The sequence below is a fragment of the Theropithecus gelada genome, chromosome 19 (genome assembly GCF_003255815.1).
Source record: "Theropithecus gelada isolate Dixy chromosome 19, Tgel_1.0, whole genome shotgun sequence".
Classification (NCBI taxonomy): domain Eukaryota; kingdom Metazoa; phylum Chordata; class Mammalia; order Primates; family Cercopithecidae; genus Theropithecus; species Theropithecus gelada.
This window is the reverse complement of record NC_037687.1, coordinates 29,601,789-29,623,677: the sequence shown is the minus strand read 5'-3', so window position 1 is coordinate 29,623,677 and position 21,889 is coordinate 29,601,789. Positions and strand designations below refer to the sequence as shown.

Genomic DNA, 21,889 nt, shown 5'->3' with positions numbered 1-21,889 from the left:
CAGACAACTCCAGGGCTTTTGAATCATGCCTCAACCTTCCTGGCCGCTCTCGCTTCCAAAAACCCGAAAAACAGGCTCTGGGTGCCAGGCAGAGAGACGCACAGGTCCCGCCCCTGGCCCGCCCTCCGCCGCTTCTACAGGGCAAGGTCTCTCCGCCACACGCCCAGCCTCTACCCCGCCCAGGCTCCGTTAACTTGCTCGCGGGCCCCGCCCAGGCCTGGTTTCTGTCCTGCGCGCGCAAACCCGGAAGCGGATCGCGTGAGGTGAAGGTCCTACCGCGGAGCGTGAGTTTCACTGTCTTGTATTCACTGGCTTCCCAGGTCCCCAGCGTTTCTGTCCCTGGGACGTGGGGTCCCCACGGACCTGGAAATTCTCGCCTGTCTTCCTTCACCCAGAACAAATTGAGACGTCTCCGTAAGAGTCCGGAAGTTGCTTCCTTTTGGGTTTGAAGTCGCCCGGAGGCTGTTCCCGTCCCGGTCTTTCTGCTATAGGGCAATGTATACACTTCCAATGCCATAATTTTCGCCTCAAAACCTTGTTCTGACTCCTCCCGCCCCATGATTTTTAAAGTCCTCAGGCGCGAGGTGGATTCCCGCCCTGTGCGCTGTCCAGCCTCGCCCCAGTCGGCCCCTGGAGCACAGCACCGCGGCCCCAGTCCCGGGGTGCTTCGTCCTCTGCCTGGTCCTGGGATCCTGCAGGTCCAACCCTTGTCTTAAGGCGCTTTCAGCCCCCCACGTGCCTCCTCATGCTGGACCCTGCTGCTCCCCAAGTCTTTCCTCCGCAGTCACCGCTTCCCCTGAGCCAGTGTTGGGGAGGTCCCAGGGGCTTGTCCTATGACACCTGGTGTTCTTGCCTGCCCAGCTCCACCCCCTGGAAAATGCGTTTCTCTGGAATGCAGGCGTCTTACTCCAAACCCTCCTGTGATTGTGTGGGCCAAAGGGATCAGGAGACAGAGAGAGGGACTGAGAGAGCAGTAGAAAACCAGAGACAGAGAAAAGAAGAATGAGAAAGGTCCATAACAGATGGCAAAGTAGAGGATGGGTGAGGGATTAGCCAAGAGACAGCAAAAGTGAAAGAAAAAAAAAGATAGCGGGAAGAGAAAAGCAACTGGAGAAATGTAGAGAAAAGCTAGCTGTACAGAGATGAAGGACAGCAAGATAGGGAGAGGGGCAACAAAGAGGGAGGCTCATCAGAGTGAGGGAGAGGAGGAGGGATTTGAAGCCAGGGCAGACAGAGCAGAGTGGTGCTGGTGGCAAGGAGAACAGAGGGAGAACCACAGCAGGGAGGACACCTGGGGATCTGGGGTGCTAGAAAGTGGGGACGGGGGGTGTAACAGGGAAGAGAGAATTTAACAGGGAAAGCAGAGGAGACGCAGAGATAAGAGAAGAGGTGGTAATATATAGAGATTGAGGACGATCAAAAGATTGGGGAGAAGGAGCAACAAGAGGTTAAATAAGGACTGGGCGCGGTGGCTCATGCCTGTAATCTCAGCACTATGGGAGACTGAGGTGGGCGGATCACCTGAGGTCCAGAGTTCGAGACCAGCCTGACCAACATGGAAAAAACCACGTCTCTACTAAAAATACAAAATTAGCCAGGCGCGGTTGCACATGCCTGTAATCCTAGCTACTAGGGAGTCTGAGGCAGGAGAATCGCTTGAACTTGAGAGGCTGAGGTTGCAGTGAGCCGAGATCTCGCCATTGTACTCCACCCTGGGCAACAATAGCAAAACTCGGTCTCAAAAAAAAAAAAAAGGAAAAAAAAAGAGGTTAAATAAGTTGTGAGGATGGAGCAGAAGAGGTGGAAGAGAAGGAATAGAGGGAAGAAGGGGAAAAATAGCAGGAGAGGAGAGGGGTACAAAATGAGGAGCAGAATCCCAGGGAAAAAGAAAAGAAAACAAGAACTAGAGAGAGAATTGGAGAATGAGAGATATGTACAGAATTAGGGTGCTCAGTTTTAACTCGAATTTTAAATGGGTTCCAGTTATCCAAATGTTAAAAAAAAAAAAAAAAAAAAAAACACAAGATGAGCAAAAACAGGGGATTAGAGTCAAATCACCTTGAGCCTTATCATCTCAGAGCTTTAACCCACCTACACGACTCCATGTCCCCTGCAGGCCTCGCCACTGAGCTCTACAATCCTGTGTCCAATTGTCTCCTCAGCTCTCTCCTGGGACATCAAACGGGCATCCTCACCTTCAGGTGTCCATAAGTGATGTCCTAAACCCCCGAACATTCCCTTACAGTCTGCACATCTCAGAAGAGAGTGACTGTGTACTTCTGGAAACTTAGCTGAACTTGACAGCATGTGTTTTAAATATGGGAAATAAGTTACATTATTTATAAGTGTTGTAAATTATAATATAAAGAGAAACTTACATGTATACCTGAAAGGAGTGAGAAGATACATAACTTCCTTTTTTGTTTGTTTGTTTTTTTTGAGACACATTTTCACTCTTGTGTCCCAGGCTGGAGTACAATGGCACGATCTCAGCTCACTGCAACCTCTGTCTCCTGGCTTCAAGGGATTCTTCTGCCTCAGAACCCTGCATAGCAGGGATCACCATCGACTTTCAAAATTCTTTTGGGTTGTGGGAGAAAATGTTTGAAGACCATGTCCCTATGGGTCTGTGCCCCCCTCCCAGGACCTCTCTGACCTTATGTCCTACCTGTGCCCTCCTCTCTTCCACTGCTCCAGCCACATGGATCGCTTTCCTTTTTCTGGGGCTGAGGTTGCTCCTGTCTCAGGGGCTTCACTGGAGCTGTCCCTCTGTCTAGGGCTCTCTGCCCCTCAGCTGCAAGTGACAAGCAGCCTTTCTTTCCTAGGTCCCTGTTCTGATATCATCTTCTCCAGGTTTCCTTTGTGATCTCCCACAGCCCCTCGTTTGACATTGCAGCTGTGAAACCAGAAAATCTTACACAGATCTCAGTTAATTTAGAAAGTTTATTTTGCCTGAGGTGGTCGGGGCAGAGCTTTATTTTACACATATTATGGAGACATGCGGCATCATCAGTCAATATATGTAAGAAGTACATTGGTTTGGTCTGCATGGTGGCCAACTTTAAACAAAGGCAGGAAGACTTAAAGCAGGGCGGGGGCTTCCAGGTCACAGAGAACTGAGGCACAAATGGTTGCAATCTTTTGAGTTTCCTTTTTTTTTGAAATGAAGTCTTGTTTTGTCGCCCAGGCTGGAGTGCCGTGGCACGATATTGGCTCACTGCAACCTCTGCCTCCTGGGTTCAAGTGATTCTCCTGCCTCAGCTTCCCAAGTAGATGCCTGGATCATTTTTGTATTTTTAATAGAGTTGGGGTTTCACCATGTTGGCTGAGCTGGTGTTGACCTCTTGACCCCAAGTGATCTGCCAGCCTTGGCCTCCCACAGTGCTGGGATTACAGTCCTGAGCCACTGCTGGGTCCTTCTTTTGAGTTTGATTAGCCTTTCAAAGGAGGCACTCAGACACGCATCTATGTCAGGGAGCAGAGGGGTGACTTTGAATGGAAGGGGAGTCTTGTTCCCTAAGCCGTTCCCAGCTTGACTTTTCCCTTTTGCTTAGTGATTTGGGGCCCTAAATTCATTTTCCTTACACACAGCTGAGCCTTCGCCCTACCCCGGGTCCACATTGTCTGTTCTATTTGATTATTTTTGTGCCTTTGCCATCCGCTATTTGGATCCTAGTGAGAACAAGGCCCCAAGGGGAGAGCAGAGCCAGAACGTGGGGCTGTGCTGGGCTCGCCCCTCTGAGTGGAGCTCAACCCTGGCTTCACATTAGACTGCAGAGCATTTTGCAAATAGAGCATTTGTGCTGCTTTAGCAGGGATTTTTATTCTGAAGGGCTGGAGTCCACCCTCAGTAATAGCTGCAGTGCCCCAGGTGCTTGTCATCTGTGTGCAGCATTGAGCATCGAAGCTCTGTGTACCCCGTTTCTGAGGGCTGAGCTCAACCTGTGATCCACAGAGATGAGGGGCTGTCCTCTGGATGGGGTTTGGTCAGGGATGGGTCTGTATCCTGAAGGGGAGATCAGTGCAGCCCAGCTTCCCCCTGCTGCCTCGTGTGTGGGGGCTTCTCCAGGAGGGGAGTGAGATCTGAAGACCGGGGTCAAACGTACACTTACAGGTCTTCCTGTGGGGCTTTCTTATCTCTGCATGGTCTCTGGTGCAGTGGGCAGTGGGGAATATCTTTCTATAGGGTGAGGTCTCCCCTGTTCATGTGTTTTTGTCACGGGAAGGGAGTGAGTCATTTCTAACATGAAGTCTTTTTTTCACATACAGGATTGATTTCTAAAGACTCAGGTTACGTGAGCAAGCAGCTGAGAAGAGGAAAGGAAAGGAGCCAGGCATGGCCTTTCCTCAGGTGAAGTGATGTTCCTCTGGGGATTAATCTGTCTCTTTCCTTTCTGAAATGTCAGGAATTGTAGTAGCCAGTCTTTTCTGAATCTGAAGCATTTTGCCTGACAGGTTTGTTCGCACTCACCCATACCTGTCCTCAGTTCCTGTCACCTGCTCTGAGATTCCATCTCCTGTGACCCAGTGACATGAACTTGGGAAGAGGCTCCACTGGGCACGGTCCTGGGAAGGGCTCACACCCAGACATGGATAAACATGGAGTGTGGGACCATTGATGTCAGTGCTGCTGGGCAGCCTGGATGGTTCAGGGACCACATCTGGATGTCAGCTCAGAGAAACTACATATGAAATACATATGTTAATGTGCACAGATATCTGGTAAATTCTGGAAAAGGAGACAAATAAGGGGAGATATTTCGTATCTGATTTGGTAATGCATTTGAAGCCACACGAGTAGATCAACATGTCTCTTTCTCCAAATTTTTTTTTTTTTTTAAGAGACAAGATGTTGGTCCAGGTATGGTAGCTCACACCTGTAATCCCAGCACTTTGGGAGGCCAAGGCAGGTAGACCACTTGAGGTCAGAAGTTCGAGACCAGCTTGGCCAACACGGTGAAACCCCACCTCTACTAAAAGTACAAAAATTACCTGGGTGAGGCTGGGTGCGGTGGCTCACGTCTGTAATCCCAGCACTTTGAGAGGCCAAGGCGGACGGATCACGAGGTCAGAAGATCGAGACCATCCTGGCTAACACGGTGAAACCCTGTCTCTACTAAAAATACAAAAAAATAGCCGTGCGTGGTGGTGGGCACCTGTAGTCCCAGCTACTCAGGAGGCTGAGGCAGGAGAATGGCGTGAACACGGGAGACAGAGCTTGCAGTGAGCTGAGATCGTGCCACTGCACTCCAGTGTGGGTGACAGAGCGAGACTCTGCCTCAAAAAAAAAAAAAAATTACCTGGGTGTGGTGGTGCATGCCTGTAATCACAGCTACTCAGGAGGCTGAGGCAGGAAAACCAGTTGAACCCAGGAGGTGGAGGTTACTGTACGCTGAAACTGTGCCCCTGCACTCCAGCCTTGGAGACAGAGCGAGACTCTGTCTCAAAAGAAAAAAGAGAGAGAGAGAGAAGATGTTGCTCTGTGGCTTAATTCTGGAGTACAATGGTGCAATTCAGAGTTTACAGCAGCCTCAAACTCCTGGGCTCAACTAATCCCTGCTTTAGCCTCCCGAAGAGCCTGAAGGATAGGCATGGGTCACCATATATATCTATGTATGTATGTATGAATGAATGTATATATGTATTTATTTATTTGTATTAAGATGAAGTCTCGCTCAGTCACTAAAGCTGGAGTGCAATTGCACGATCTCAGCTCACTGCAACCTCCACCTCCCAGTTTCAAGCAATTCTTCTGCCTCAGCCTCCCAAGTTGCCTGGACTACAGGCACGCACCTCCACACCCAGCTAATTTTTGTATTTGTAGTTGAAACAGGGTTTCATCATGTTGGTTAGGCTGGTCTCGAACTCCTGACCTCGTGATCTGCCTGTCTCAGACTCCCAAAGTGCTGGGATTAAAGGTGTGTGCCACCGTGTCCAGCCTTATTTTTTACATTGTATTTTTATTTTGTTGTCCAGGCTGGAGTGCAGTGGTGCAATCACAGCTCACTATAGCCTTGATATCCTGGCCTCAAGTGATCATCCCATCTTGGCCTCCCAAATTGCTGGCATTCCAGATGGGAGACAGCCAGCCCGGCTGGACTCTGCACTTTTTTGAGGTGGAGTCTCACTCTGTTGCCCAGGTTGGATTGCAGTGGCGGGATCTCAGCTCCCTGCAACCCCTGCCTTCTGGCTTTAAGCAATTCTTTTGCCTCAGCCTCCCGAGGATCTGGGATTACAGGCATTTGCTGCCACACCTGGCTAATTGTTTTGTATTTTTAGTAGAGATGGGGTTTCACCATACTGGTCAGACTGGTCGAACTCCTGACCTTGTGATTCATCCACCTTGGCCTCCCAAAGTGCTGGGATTACAGGCCTGAGCCACTGTGGTTGGCCAAACTCTGCACTTTTAATGACTTGGAATGGAATGGAAAGTGGAGATAGGCATCAGTGATAGGCTTTATTACATCATTGATTTAACTTTATTTTAAAATATTTTTTGAGTTGTGTCTCACTCTGTGGCCCAGGCAGGGGTGCAGTGGTGTGATTTCGTTTCCCTGTAGCCTCTGACTCCCGGATTACAGTGATTCTGTTGCCTCAGCCTCTCAAGTAGCTGAGTTTAGAGGTGCGCGCCACCACCTGTGTAACGGCATGATGGGATGTGTGTGCGTGAATACATGGATGGATAAGCCCATGGTTTATATAGAAAACACAACATTTGTAATATGTTTTATTTTTTATAATAATTGTAATGATTTTAACTATTTTTCATTTGCAATATGTTTTATTTTTTATAATTGTAATGATTTTAAGTATTTTTTATTTGGAAGGCTGAGGCAGGTGGATCACAACATCAGGGGTTCAAGACCAGCCTGGCTAAGGTGGTGAAACCCCTTCTCTACTAAATATACAAAAATTAGATGGATGCGGTGGCAGGTGCCTCAAATCCCACCTACTGGGGAAACTGAGGCAAGAGACTTGCTTGAACCTGGGTGGCAGAGGTTGCAGTGAGCCAAGATTGTGCCACTGCACTCCAGCCTGTGCAATAGTGAGGCTCCATCTCAAAAAAAAGAAAAAAAAAAAGTAAGAAATATTGTGGAGGATTATTTGCACACCTGTATGTGTCTATTCAGTGACCTTGTAGGATGCTCCATGTTCTCACCCTTGACCTTTATCACATTCTCTCCACTAGATAAACCTGTGTCAGTTTAGTTTAAAGCTGTGTCTGTTACTTAGGTGTTTATATTCAAATGTGAACCCCAGACATCTGGATTCAGGTGCTTATGTTGATATTTTTAGCTGTTTGATTTGTGACAAGTTTCCTAGAGTGTGTGTGATGTAACTGTCTCCAAGTACAGATGTTTCTTCATGGGATAGTATGTTATTTTATGGCTTATGACATGGGAAGCACTTAGAAGAGTGTATAGCACACGGGAAGCATTCAAGAATGTTAGTCATGGCTATTGCTGTGATCGTGACAGTTTTTTGTTTTTTGAGTTTTTTGGAGATGGAGTATTGCTCTGTCACCCAGGCTGAAGTGCATAGCATGATATCGGCTCACTGCAACCTCTGCCTCTTGGTTTCAAGCAATTCTATGGCCACAGCCTCCTGAGTATCGGGGATTATAGGCACCCCCCACCACGCCCAGCTAAGTTTTGTATTTTTAGTAGAGAAGGGGTTTCAGCAAGTTCCTAGGCTGGTCTCGAACTCCTGACCTCATGATCTGCCTGCCTTGGCCTCCCAAAGTGCTGGAATTATAGGCATGAGCCACTGTGCCTGACCGATCATGATAGTTTTTTGATTCGGACTTTTCTTTCAAAGCCATTGGATTTTGTCCTCTCTGAAACAGCACTTGTATCTTAGCTCATCTAGAGACTTAATATCACCTGGTATGTTGAACATTATATCTGACATACCTCTAGAGAAAACCCTATATTTGCTTTTCCCCCCCCCCCCCTTTTTTTTTTTTGAGATGGAGTATCAGTCTGTTGCCCAGGATGGAGTGCAATGGTGCCAACTTGGCTCACTACAGCCTCCATCTCCTGGGTTCTAGTGATTCTCCTGCCTCAGCTTCCTGTGTAGCTGGAATTACAGGTGCCTGCCACCAAGCCTGGCTAATTTTTATATTTTTAGTAGAGATAGGTTTTCACCATGTTGACCAGGCTGGTCTTGAACTCTTGACCTCAAATAATCTGCCCACCTTGTCTTCCTGAAGTGTTGAGATTACAGGCGTGAACCACCATGCCTAGCCCTGTGCTTCCTTTTTATTTATATAGTTTTGTATTTTCCGTAAGATCGAGACTTCCATAGTGACTTATGGGATCTTAAAATCTTTGAAGGAAAAGTATAATAAAATGCAACTATGAGGAAAAAATATTCAAAAACACCTTAATGTGGTTTTGCCAGAACAGCCTTTGATCAAATAAATACTTATTTTCTCTTTTCTCATTTCCTGTGAAGGTGATAACTCCGTCCTCCATAATGTTTTGTTGAAATGTGTTTCATTTTAGGGACGCGTGACTTTCAGGGATGTGGCTATAGAATTCTCATTGGCGGAGTGGAAATGCCTGAACCCTGCGCAGAGGGCTTTATACAGGGAAGTGATGTTGGAGAACTACAGGAACCTGGAGTCTGTGGGTGAGGAAAATGTCCCTGCAGACATGAGGAGTCTGCTCTTGTCTGTCTTGGCTCTTCCTAGTTTTGTCTTCTCTTTTGTGATTTTGCCCCATACATGGTTTTTTTGTTTTGTTTTGTTTTGTTTTTGTTTTTTGAGGTGGAGTTTCATTCTTGTTGACCAGACTGGAGTGCAATGGTATGATCTCAGCTCACCATAACCTCTGCCTTCCAGGTTCAAGCGATTCTCCTGCCTCAGCCTCCCAAGTAGCTGGGATTACAGGCATGCGCTACCACGCGCAGCTAATTTTGTATTTTTAGTAGAGACGGGGTTTCACCATGTTGGTCAGGCTGGTCTCTAACTCCTGACCTCAGGTGATCCACCCACCTCGGCCTCCCAAAGTGCTGGGATTACAGGTGTGAGCCACCGTGCTCAGCTCATTCTGGTTTTTGAGGAGCATCACAGAAGCATCTCTCACTGGCACTGTGACAATGTTCATCCCGTAAACTAATGATCATCTTCTCTAAGCAGCAGTCAGTGGTGTTGAAATTCCTCCCAGCGAGGAGGTCATTTGGGCTCACAGCCTCATATGTTTGAGGCTCTTGACCGAACTCTTGTTCATTTCGCATTTTCACACCAATATGTGCCATTGTTCATTTTTAACAAGAAAACCTATGTTCCCATTTTTTGTAGGATCAATCCTGTAACAGATATGGTTTTCATCAATCTTAGTGAGGGAGCTTGTGAAGTTGAATGGGGTTTCCATATTTTACTTCTACTGTCATTTCCTTAAGATACCGTGGCTTTCATCTTGTTGGTTTCTATGTTTTGCTTTGTTTTGTTTTGTTTTTGTTTTTTTTGATTCGGAGTCTCACTCTGTTGCCCAGGCTTGAGTGCAGTGGCGTGATCTTGGCTCACTGCAACCTCCACCTTTTGGGTTCAAGTGATTCTCCTGCCTCAGCCTCTTGAGTGGCTGGGATTACAGGCATGTGTCACCACACCTGACTAATTTTTGGTAGTTCTATTCCCGATGGCGGTTTCGCCATGTTGACCAGGCTGGTTTTGATAGCCTGGCCTGACGTGATTCAGTTGCCTTGGATTCCCAAATTGCTGGAATTACAGGCATGAGCCACCGCCCCTGGCTCCATCCAAGTTTGTTTTTAAGGCTGAATAATATTCCATTGTATGTATATACCACATTTTGTTCATATATTTACCTGTCAATGGACATCTGGGTTGATTTCTTGTCTTTATTCTCATAAATAATACTGCCCAGGTGGGTGCGGTGGCACACACCTGTAATCCCAGCACTTTGGAAGGCTGAGGTGGGTGAATCACCTGAGGTCAGGAGTTGGAGACCAGCCTGTCCAACGTGGGTGAAACCACATCTCTATTAAAGGTACAGGTTTTTTTTTGTTTTTTTTTTTTAAGACTGAGTATTGCTCTGTCACCCAAGCTGGAGTGCAGTGGTGCAACCTCAGCTCACTGCAAACTCCGCCTCCCGGGTTCAAGCAATCTCCTACCTCAGCCTTTTGAGTAGGTGGGATTACAGATGTGCACCACCATGCCTGACTAATGTTTTGTAGTTTTTTAGTAGAGACAGTGTTTCACCATGATGGCCTGGCTGGTCTTGAACTCCTGACCTTGTTTTCCACCCACCCATCCAGTGTGCTGGGATTACAGAAGTGAGCCACTGCATTCAGCCAGGCTCTGTTTTCACAAGCACATCACTACCTACTCATCCAGGGGATCCTTGTTCTCCCCCATGGTCTCCTACATTGCTGCACTGTACTCTTCATAGCGTTTACTTGTTTTTTTGTGTGTATGCATTTCTGGAATCTACACAGGGAATTTTGTTGAGTACATGCTTGAAACTAGAAATCAGAGGTATTGAATTTAAGAGATGTAAAACTGCTTTCACCTCAGGCCACCATACTGCTGCTTTCTTGGATCTCTTTCATTCTTGTCCCTTGCCCGTATTGTAATTTGCATAGTTAACCTTGGGTCAATATTTTACCATTTGCTAAATTAGTTCCACTTTCCTCCAAGCTGAAGATTTGGTCTATCCTAGTGGAATTCTATTCCCACAGACATGCATGTACAAAGTTCACTCCTACAGGCCCATTACTTCCTGCCCTCCACACTTACCCTTTCTTTTGGGTCCTTGCCTCACATGATACATTGATCTGGATGCAATACTGTTTCTTTCCACCCTATTGATTTTGTAATGCCTGATGCCCCAATTTCCCCGTGAGCCCCTCCTCTCCAACACTACTCTCACTGAAGAAGTCAAGACCTTATTCATCCACTGGACAAAATTGTACAAAGCTGCCTAAATCAATGTGTGCAGGGCATGATGTCTCAGCACATGGTCCATGAGGGATGGCTTAGCACCACTGTCAGCAGCACAGCTCAGCCCTTGTGTCCCAGCTTAGCCTTTGTATCCCACTTGATGTACTTATTTCTGTTCTCCTTGAATTTTCTGTGACTGGTCATTTTCTGTACTGCCTGGGCTGACTATTGTGCCTAAGAACATGTGGTGGGATGCTTCAGGCCCAGGATCAAGTCTTGTCTCTCACTTACCATATGTGCAAACTGGGGTCATGTATATGAACAGTATGGGCCTACTGTCGTTATTTTAGAAATAATGTTAATTTGCTTCCAGGGTTGGTTTTTTTTTTTTTTTTTTTGAGATGTAATTTTGCTCCTGTTTCCCAGGCTGAAGCGCAATAGCACAATCTCAGTTCACCGCAACCTCCACCTCCCGTGTTCAAGCGATTCTCCTGCCTCAGTCTCCCGAGTAGCTGGGATTAGAGACATGCTCCACCACGCCTTTCTAATTTTGTATTTTCAGTAGGGATGGGGTTTCACCATGTTTGCTAGGCTGGTCTCGAACTCCTGACCTCAAGTGATATACCCTCCTCAGCCTCCCAAAGTGCTGGAATTACAGGCATGAGTGCCTGGTCTTTTTTTTTTTTTTTTTTTTTTAAGTGAAGTTTCCCTCTTGTTGCTCAGGCTGGAGTGCAATGGTGCAATCTCAGCTCACTGCAACCTCCACTTCCAGGGTTCAAGTGATTGTCCTGCCTCAGGCTCCCAAGTAGCTGGGATTATGCCTGGTGCAAGCCTGGCTAATCTTTGTATTTTTAGTAGACATGGGGTTTCTCCATAATGGTAAGGCTGGTTTCCAACCCCCAATCTCAGGTGACTCGTCCACCTGCTTTTTAAAACAAGTGAATACTATTAGACTTCTTCATATATTATAAGTTTTATAGTAGAGACTCTAAACTTCCCTTGTTTAATAAGATTTGTCAGTCTTCGGTTATGTTGATCATGAGATGCCTCTTTTCCTGTCTCATTTTACTGTTCTGTCAAAAATAGCTTACACTGGCCAGCCGCAGTTCGAGACCAGCCTGGCCAACATGGTGAAACCCCGTCTCTAGTAAAAATACAAAAATTAGCTGAGCGTGTTGGTATGAACCTGTAATCCCAGCTTCTTGTGAGACTGAGACAGGAGAATCACTTGAACATGGGAGGTGGATGTTGCAGTGAACCATGATCGCACCACTGCACTCCAGCTCGGGTGACAGTTAGATTCTGTTCCCCGCCCCCCCCCCAAAAAATTAGCCAGGCATGGTGGCATGTGTCTGTACTCCCTGCTACTCAAGAGGCTGAGGCTCTTTAGGTAGGAGAATCGTGCCACTACCTGGGTGATGAAGCATTCCTTGGTCTCAAAAATAGATAAAAAAAGAAATAGCTTAAACTGGAAATCTTAAGACATAGAAATGTATTTCTCATGAATCTGGAGAGTGGGAAATCCAAGAGCAAGATGTCAGTTAGATTGGTTCCTGGTGAGAGCCTTCTTCATGGTTTAGCCCAGCCATCTTCCTGCTGTGTCCTGACATGATGGAAAGAGGAACAGGCAATCAGCTCTTTACTGTCTCTTTTTATAAAAGCATTAGTCCTGGCTGGGCGTGGTGGCTCACGCCTGTATTCCCAGCATTTGGGAGGCTGAGATGGCCAAATCACATGAGGTCGGGAGTTTGAGACCAGCCTGACCAACATGGAGATACACCGTCTCTACTAAAAATACAAAATTAGCCGGGAGCGGTGGTGCATGCATTTAATCCCAGCTACTCAGATGGCTGAGGTGGGAGAATCGCTTGAACCTGGGAGGCAGAGGTTGCAGTGATCCTAGATCATGCTATTGCACTGCAGCCTGGGCAATAAGAGCGAAACTCTTTTTCAAAAATAAATGAAAGAAAACATACAATTAAAAGCCCTAGTCCTATTCACAATTAGTCAACATCCATGACCAAATTCTCTAAAAGGCCCCATCTGCAGGAACATCCTATCGGAGAATAAGAAACCTGATAATGGCTTTTAGCTAAGATGAACATTCGGGCCAGGGAGCATACATCATATTTTTTGTTTTTATTGTGCAGTTTGTTTTATACAATGTTTTCTCTGATCTCAGTTTATAAATTTTCCCAGTACACAGTCTGTATATTTTATGCATAGTGAACTAGATAACCATGGGGAATGCATATATAGAAAATTGCTGTGTTGCCTGGCTATTACATAACTAGAGTTGTGACATCATAATTGCACTTTTCTACACTATTAGTCAATTATTTATCTATTTGTTTGTTTGTTTGTTTGAGACGACGGAGTCTTGCCCTGTCACCCAGGCTGTAATGCAATGGCGAGATCTCAGCTCACTGCAACCTCCGCCTCGTGAGTCCAAATGATTCTTTTGCCTTATCCTCCAGAGTAGCTGAGATTACAGGCGCCCACCACCACACCCAGCTGTTTCTTTTTGTATTCTTAGTAGAGATGGGGTTTTCCCATGTTGGCCTAACTGTTCTCGATCTCCTGACCTCGTGATCCACCTGCCTCAGCCACCCAAAGTGCTGGGATTACAGGTGTGAGCCACCATGCTCAGCCATTAGTCAATTCTTATTTCTTAAAATGCAGTGTATTTTCTTGACCTCATACCTCAGAAGGTAGTGATCTTATCATGTATTTCTTTTCTTATGTTGTGTGCTGATGCTTAAGTCGAAATTGTGGCTTTTTTCTTAAGAGGGAATTGTTTAGAATTCTGCAGGCTGTATAAATGTACTCATTTGCTTGCTGGTTTTATCATGGGTTACAACATCTTATTTTTATAATTTTACATACGGCTTTACAGTATGTGGTATACAATATAACTGACACACTACACTCATTAATGTCACAAAGTGTCACCGGGTGCAGTGGCTCACACCTGTAATCCCAGAACTTTGGGAGGCCGAGGTGAGTGGATTACTTGAGGTCAGGAGTTTGAGACCAGACTGGCCAAGATGGTGAAACCCCATCTCTACTAAAAACACAAAAATTACACAGGCATAGTGGTGCGTGCCTGTAATCCCAGGTACTCAGGAGGCTGAGGCAGGAGAATCACTTCAACCCAGGTGGCAGAGGTTGCAGTGAGCTGAGATCATGCCATGGCACTCCAAGCTGGAGTGCAAGACTCCGTCTCAAAAAAATAAAACTACAAAAAATTTTTCAAAAGTCACTAAGTGCCTGTTCTGTGTGGATATAAGTAATTTTATGACATTTATTCAGAATACATTGTAACATTTTTTTCTTTTTTTTCCTTTTATTTTTGAGGCAGAGTCTCACTTTGTCTCCCTGGCTGGAGTGCAGTAGTGCGATCTTGGCTCACTGCAACCTCTGCTTCTCATGTTCAAGAGATTCTTGTGCCTCAGCCTCCTGAGTAGCTGTGACTACAGGCACGGGCCACCACACCTGGCTAATTTTTGTAATCTTTTATTATATTCTCTGTGCTATAATTGTTTGACAATACGGAATTTACGTTGCTTTTGGTTATCCTTACATGAGGTTGTTGTGGATTATTTACCAATATTGTATATTGTGTGGGTTTTTGTTTTTTAGCATTTGTACACAGTAAATATGCTGTAAATATGAAGAATATATATTTTTCTCTTCATTGATGTGACAGTGATATGTTTTTTGCAAATTGTGATACACTTTAGGGTCACAGTGGAAAAACACTCCTTACTTTCGGCTTACTCATGTTTGTGCCCTGTCAGTGTTTTGTCATGATATAGGAAATAGGTTTTCATGGAATTAATTTGAAGGATATGTAAATGCCCTTTGTTTATTAAAGAATCTTACTCCTTTTGTGTTCCTATACTTTGAAGATCATGTTTGGGAAGTTCAAAACAAGTATTGTTTTTTGTCTCATATTTACACACTTCAGTATGATTTACCATCTGGACTTAACTGGAAACCTATTGGTGTTTATATTTTACAGATATCTCCTCCAAATGCATGATGAAGGAGTTCTCATCAACAGGGCAGTGCAATACAGAAGTGTTCCACACCGGGACATTGCAAAGACATGAAAGTCATCACATTAGAGATTTTTGCTTCCAGGACATTGAGAAACAAATTCAGGACATTGAGTTTCAGTGTCAAGAAGATGAAAGAAATGGCCATGAAGGACCCATGACAAAAATAAAAATGTTCACTGGTAGTACAGGCCGACATGATCAAAAACATGCTGGAAACAAGCCTATTAAAGATCAGCTTGGATCAAGCTTTCATTCACATCTGCCTGAACTGCACATATTTCAGATCAAAGGTAAAATGGGTAATCAACTTGAGAAGTCTACCCATGATGTTCCCTCGGTTTCAACATCCCAAAGAATTTCTTGTAGACCCCAAATCCGTATTTCTAATAACTGTGAGAATAATTCCCCAAATTCTTCATTACTCACAGAAGAACAGGAAGTACACATGACAAAAACATCTTTCCAGTGTAATGAGAGTGGTAAAGCCTTTAATTGTAGCTCACTCTTAAGGAAACACCAGACAGTCCATTTAGGAGACAAAATATATAAACGTGATGTATGTGGCAAGGTGTTTAATCACAAGCAGAACCTTGCATGCCATCAGAAATGCCACACGGGTGAGAAACCTTACAAGTGTAATGAATGTGGCAAGTCCTTCAGTCAGGTGTCATCCCTTACATGCCATCGTAGACTTCATACTGGAGTAAAACCTTACAAGTGTAATGAGTGTGGCAAGCTCTTTGGTCAAAATTCAGCCCTTGTAATTCATAAGGCAATTCATACTGGAGAGAAACCTTACAAGTGTAATGAATGTGACAAGGCTTTTAATCAACAATCAAACTTTGCACGTCATCATAGAATTCATACTGGAGAGAAACCTTACAAATGTGAAGAATGTGACAAAGTTTTCAATCGCAAATCAACCCTTGAGACACATAAGAGAATTCACACTGGAGAGAAACCATACAAATGTAAGGTTTGTGACACAGCTTTCACGTGGAATTCACAGCTGGCTCGACATACCAGAATTCACACTGTAGAGAAAACTTACAAGTGTAATGAGTGTGGCAAGACTTTCAGTCACAAGTCCTCCCTTGTATGCCATCATAGACTTCATGGTGGAGAGAAATCTTACAAATGTGAGGTTTGTGACAAGGCTTTCGCATGGAATTCACACCTGGTAAGACATACTAGAATTCACAGTGGAGAAAAACCTTACAAGTGTCGTGAATGTGGCAAGACCTTTCGTCAAAATTCAGATCTTTTAGTTCATGAATCAATTCATACTGGAGAGCAACCTTACAAATATGAAGAATGTGAAAAAGTTTTCAGTCGAGCATCAACCCTTGAGACACATAAGGTAATTCATACTGGGGAGAAACCATACAAATGTAAGGTTTGTGACAAGGCTTTTGCATCTCATTCCTATCTGGCAAAACATACTAGAATTCATAGTGGAGAGAAACCTTACAAGTGTAATGAGTGCAGCAAGACCTTCCGTCTGAAGTCATACCTTGTATGCCATCGTAGAGTTCATAGTGGTGAAAAGCCTTACAAGTGTAATGAGTGCAGCAAGACCTTCAGTCAGAGGTCATACCTTCATTGCCATCGTAGACTTCATAGTGGTGAGAAACCTTACAAGTGTAATGAGTGTGGAAAGACCTTCAGTCACAAGCCATCCCTTGTATACCATCGTAGACTTCATACTGGAGAGAAATCTTACAAATGTACACTTTGTGACAAGGCTTTTGTGCGTAATTCATACCTAGCAAGACATACTAGAATTCACACTGCAGAGAAACCTTACAAGTGTAACAAATGTGGGAAGGCTTTTAATCAACAATCACAACTTTCACTTCATCATAGAATTCATACTGGAGAGAAACTTTACAAATGTGAAGCATGTGACAAACTTTTCAGTCGCAAATCACACCTTAAAAGACATAGGATAATTCATACTGGAGAGAAACTATACAAATATAAGGTTTGTGACAAGACTTTTGGGAGTGATTCACACCTGGCACAACATACTGGAATTCACACTGGAGAGAAACCTTACAAGTGTAGTGAGTGTGGCAAAGCCTTTAGTGAGAAGTCAACAATTATTCCCCATCAGGAAATTCATGGTGTAGGGAAACTGGACTAATGTAATGATTCTCACAAAGTCTTCAGTAATGCTAAAACCATTGTAAATCATTGGAGAATCCATAATGAAGAGAGATCTTACAAGTGTAACAAATGTGGCAAAATTTTCAGACATCGTTCATACATTGCAGTTCATTGCAAACTCATACTGGAGAGAAACCTTACAAATGTCATGACGGTGGCAAGGTCTTCAGTCAAGCTTCATCCTGTGCAAAAACAGGAGAATTCATACAGGAGAGAAACCTCACAAGTGTGATGATTGTGGCAAAGCCTTTACTTCATGTTCACACCTTATTAGACATCAGAGAATCCATACTGGACAGAAATCTTACAAATGTCATAAGTGTGGCAAAGTCTTCAGTCCGAGGTCACTCCTTGAAGAACATCAGAAAATTCATTTTTGAGATAACTGTTCCCAATGCAATGAGTATAGCAAACCGTCAAGCATTAATTGACATTAGAGTCAAATCAGCATTGATTTGAGTTTGTATTGACTTAACATTCAGTTCAAGCCTTAATTGACATTAAAGTGTTTATGTTAAGAGGATTGAGCCAGGTGCGGTGGTTCATGCCTGTAATCCTAGCACGTTGGGAAGCCAAGGCACGTAGGTCACTTGAGGTCAGGAGTTTGAAACCAGCATGGCCAACAGATGTGAGCCACTTTTCCCAACCTATTTTCTGTTTCTTATTTTCTATTTTTCTTTTTTGAGATAGTGCTTTTTAAAGAGATAGTACTTTTTTGAGACAGTAGTTTTGAAAAGGGATATACCGTAGTACTTTTTAACAGGGATATCAGGCAGGGTACGGAGGCTCACACCTGTAATCCCAGCACTTTGGGAGGCTGAGGCAGGTGGATCATGAGGTGAAGAGGTCGAGACCAGCCTTGCTAACATGGCGAAACCGCGTCTCCACTGAAAATACAAAAAATTAGCCAGGCATGGTGGCGGGTGCCTGTAGTCCCAGCTACTCAGGAGGCTGAGGCAGGAGAATGGTGTAAACCCAGGAGGCGGAGCTTGCAGGGAGCCGAGATCACACCACTGCACTGCAGCCTGGGCAACAGAGTGAGAGTCTGTCTCAGAAACAAAACAAAACAAACCAGGATATGAGAGCCCGACAAGGTGGCTCATCCTTGCAATCACAGTACTTTGGTAGACCGACTTGAGTGGATCACCTAAGGTCAGAAGTTCAAGAGCATCCTGGCTAACGTGGTGAAACCCTATCTCTATTAAAAATAAAAAAGTTAGCCAGGGCTGGTGGTGTGCACCTTTTGTTCCAGCTACTTGGGAAGCTGAGGCACAAGAATCACTTACACCTGGGAGGCAGAGGTTGCAGTGAGCCAATATCATCCCACAGCACTGCAGCCAGGGCGGCAGAGTAAGTCTCCATCTCAAACAAACACACAAACAAAAAACAGAAAAAAAAGAGACATCAAAAATTCTTTTGTTCTCATTGTATAATAGATTTCCTTTTTTTTTTTTTTTTTTTTCTTTCTGGTTCCTCTTCATTTCTCTATTTTTTATTTTTAATTTTTTTTTGCAGTTTGAGTTTGAGATAAATCTTAGTTTTAAAAATTTTATTTCTGGCCGGGCGTTGTGGCTCACGCCTGTGATCCCAGCAGTTTGGGAGGCCAAGGCAGGTGGATCACGATGTCAGGAGATTGAGACCATCCTGGCTAACACGGTGAAACCCCGTCTTTACTAAAAATACAAAAAATTAGCCGGGCGTGGTGGCGGGTGCCTGTAGTCCCAGCTACTCGGGAGGCTGAGACAGGAGAATGGCATGAACCCAGAAGGTGGAGGTTGCAGTGAGCCGAGGTTGTGCCACTGCACTCCAGCCTGGGCGACAGAGCGAGACTCCGTCTCAAAAAAAAAAATTTTATTTCTGCTCTCGGCCTTAGTGCCATGTTCTTGGAAACCTCTGTGCCATGAGAGCCAAGTGGAGAATGAAGCGAATGCTCAGCCTGAAGCACAAAAGAAAGATGAGGTACAGCTCCAAGTAAACTGCTAGCTTGTTGCACCGTGGAGGCCACAGGAACAGAAACATGGAGTGCCAGACGCTGGCGATGCTGTTACAAGTTGTGAGACTGCATGCTACTATCTAGAGCTTGTCTCAATGGATCTAGAACTTCATCGCCCTGTGATCACCGATCACCTCTGAGACCCACCTTGCTCATAAACAAAACTGCCCATGTTGGTCCTCTGCCCTGGACCTGTGACATTCTGGACTATTTCTGTGTTTATTTGTGGCCGAGTGTAACAACCATATAATAAATCACCACTTCTGCTTTTTTAGCTGAACAATTGAAAAAAAAAATTATTTCTTTCTTAATCCATAATGACTTCTGAAAGATGCCTTTGCAGCATCCTATAATCAGCTCACATCATTCATTTCTGTACTTGAGTATTTTCCAGTTATTCTCTGTTGACCCCGGAATTCATTAGAATTTTTTTTTTTTTTAAACAATTTCAAAATAGTTGCTGTTTGAAATTAGCATCCGGTTCAGTTCAAGGTCTGCATGCTTTCTAGTCTTTGTTATTTATTGGAAGCCTTGGTACCTAATACTTAAGTTTGATTGTTTCAGTGTATACTTGGTATAGATGTCAGTGACCTTTTAACTAAACATCAAAATATAGTTTAACCAGTTAGTCTGTTTTTCAGTTTTCTTTCCTTTTGTCATTTGTTAAAATCTTGAGCTGGGAGCTGTTTATTGCGTGTTTCCCTCAAGGCCCTCTGGTCCATTCTGTAAAAATGTTGAAACATGGGCTGCATTGGCGTAGAACACTCCTCCAAAAGAACCCATGTGTTCTTTTCTTTTTCTTGAAATGGAGTCTTGCTCTGTCGCCTTGGGTGGAGTGCAGTGGTGCAGTCTCAGGTCACTGAAACCTTTGCCTCCCAGGACCAAGGGATTCTCCTGCCTCAGTCTCCTGAGTAGCTAGAATTACCGGCACCCACCAGCATGCCAGGCTAATTTTTGTATTTTTAATATATTTTGGTATCTAAACATCACATGATGGACATATTTGTTTTCTGGAAAAACTCCGAGGAAAGCTGCCGCCATAGAGACCCATTGCCATAAAGCATCTCCTTTCTCTGTCACATCCTCCACCCTCCTTACAAACTCACTGGGCAGCAGCTACTGTCAGTTCTGTGTCAGGCGTCAGGGCAAGTCTCATACACGTGTATTTCTGCATAAAGCAAAATAGTGTTGAAGTGTTGGGACGACGAAAATTTTTGGGGGTGGTATGGAGAGATAATGGGCGATGTTTCTCAGGGCTGCTGCAAGCGGATTAGGGGTGGCATGGGAACCTAGAGTGGGAGAGATTAAGCTGAAGGAAGATTTTGTGGTAATGGGTGACATTGTGGGCTTGTTAGAAGAAATATTTGTCACATAGAATTATTGCTGATGGCCTGGATACAGTTTTGTTTGAATTGAAAACCTAATGGAATAAGAGAAGCAGAAAAACAGGTAGTAAAGGACTAAGAATTGGGAGGACCCAGGACATCCAATTAGAGAGTGCCCAAGGAGGTTCAGCATAGCCCTGCCAGCAAAGATTATTTATATACTTTAAGAGTTAAGAGTGGCAGTTTGGGAATAGCACCAGGAGATATCAGCTGTGATGTCTTGGAGAAATAGTGTAAACCAGCAGTGTAGAGAGCAGGGCATTTATGAGTAGTTGAGATCAGTGAATACAGAAGATAGTAGGGATGACAAAGTTTTGGGGACACAGTCCAAGTAGGTCTGGTGTCTGGAATGAGATTGGGACCTGATAAAAAGGAGTGTTGATACAGGAGCTCAAATGGGCTGTACCCTGTAGCATTCCAAGGATGGGACCTAATTCTGAGAAGGGCAAGTGGTAAAAGTATTGTCCAGTCCTTTTTAAGTTAGTGACCGAGCTTGGTGAGGTGTGTTTTGAAAAGACCATTAGTCCATTCTACCTTTTCTGAAGATTGAGGAAGGTAAGGAGTATGAAGGTTCCACTGAATACCAAGAGCCTGAGCTTGGGTGATTTAACTAATAAAGGTTGGTCCGTTATTGGACTATATAGAGGTAGGAAGGCCAAACTGAGGAATTATGTCTGACAGAAGGGAAGAAATAACCATGGTGGCCTTCTCAGACCCCGTGGGAAACGCCTCTACCTATCCAGTGAAAATGTCTACCCAGACCAAGAGGTATTTTAGTTTCCTGACTCAAGGCATGTGAGTAAGTCAATTTGCCAGTCCTGGGCCGGGGCAAATCCCCAAGCTTGATGTGTAGGGAAGGGAGGGGGCCTGAGAAATTCCCAAGGAGTAGTAGAATAGCAGATGGAACACTGAGAAGTGATTTCCTTGAGGATAGAGTTCCATGATGGAAAGGAAATGAGAGGTTCTAAGAGGCAGGCTAGTGGCTTGTAACCTACATGGAAGAGGTTATGAAATGATGACAGAATAGAATGGGCCTGTGAGGCTGGAAGGAGATAATTTCCTTGGTTCAAGAACCATTTGCCCTGGCCGGGCGCGGTGGCTCAAGCCTGTAATCCCAGCACTTTGGGAGGCCGAGACGGGCGGATCACGAGGTCAGGAGATCGAGACCATCCTGGCTAACACGGTGAAACCCCGTCTCTACTAAAAAATACAAAAAACTAGCCGGGCGCGGTGGCGGGCGCCTGTAGTCCCAACTACTCGGGAGGCTGAGGCAGGAGAATGGCGTGAACCTGGGAGGCGGAGCTTGTAGTGAGCTGAGATCCGGCCACTGCACTCCAGCCTGGGCGGCAGAGCGAGACTCCGTCTCAAAAAAAAA

General features: G+C 44.8%; 1 protein-coding gene across 4 annotated transcripts; it reads left to right on the top strand.

The window, feature by feature from the left end:
- The first annotated feature begins 226 nt into the window (after positions 1-226).
- On the top strand, positions 227-18,316 carry LOC112612439 (zinc finger protein 600). 4 transcript variants are annotated; one of them, XM_025366970.1, is made up of 4 exons: positions 227-414; positions 4,270-4,351; positions 8,508-8,634; positions 14,928-18,189. In XM_025366970.1, exons 2-4 carry the CDS (start codon positions 4,337-4,339, stop codon positions 17,111-17,113), a joined length of 2,328 nt encoding a protein of 775 aa, XP_025222755.1. In that variant the 5' UTR covers positions 227-414; positions 4,270-4,336; the 3' UTR covers positions 17,114-18,189. The 4 variants fall into 4 exon arrangements, with proteins under 4 accessions (XP_025222755.1, XP_025222756.1, XP_025222758.1 ...); XM_025366973.1 differs by lacking the exons at positions 227-414; positions 4,270-4,351; positions 8,508-8,634 and having other exon boundaries at positions 14,928-15,227; positions 15,810-16,234; positions 16,475-16,910; positions 17,329-18,316; XM_025366971.1 differs by lacking the exon at positions 8,508-8,634.
- Positions 18,317-21,889: the final 3,573 nt, after the last annotated feature.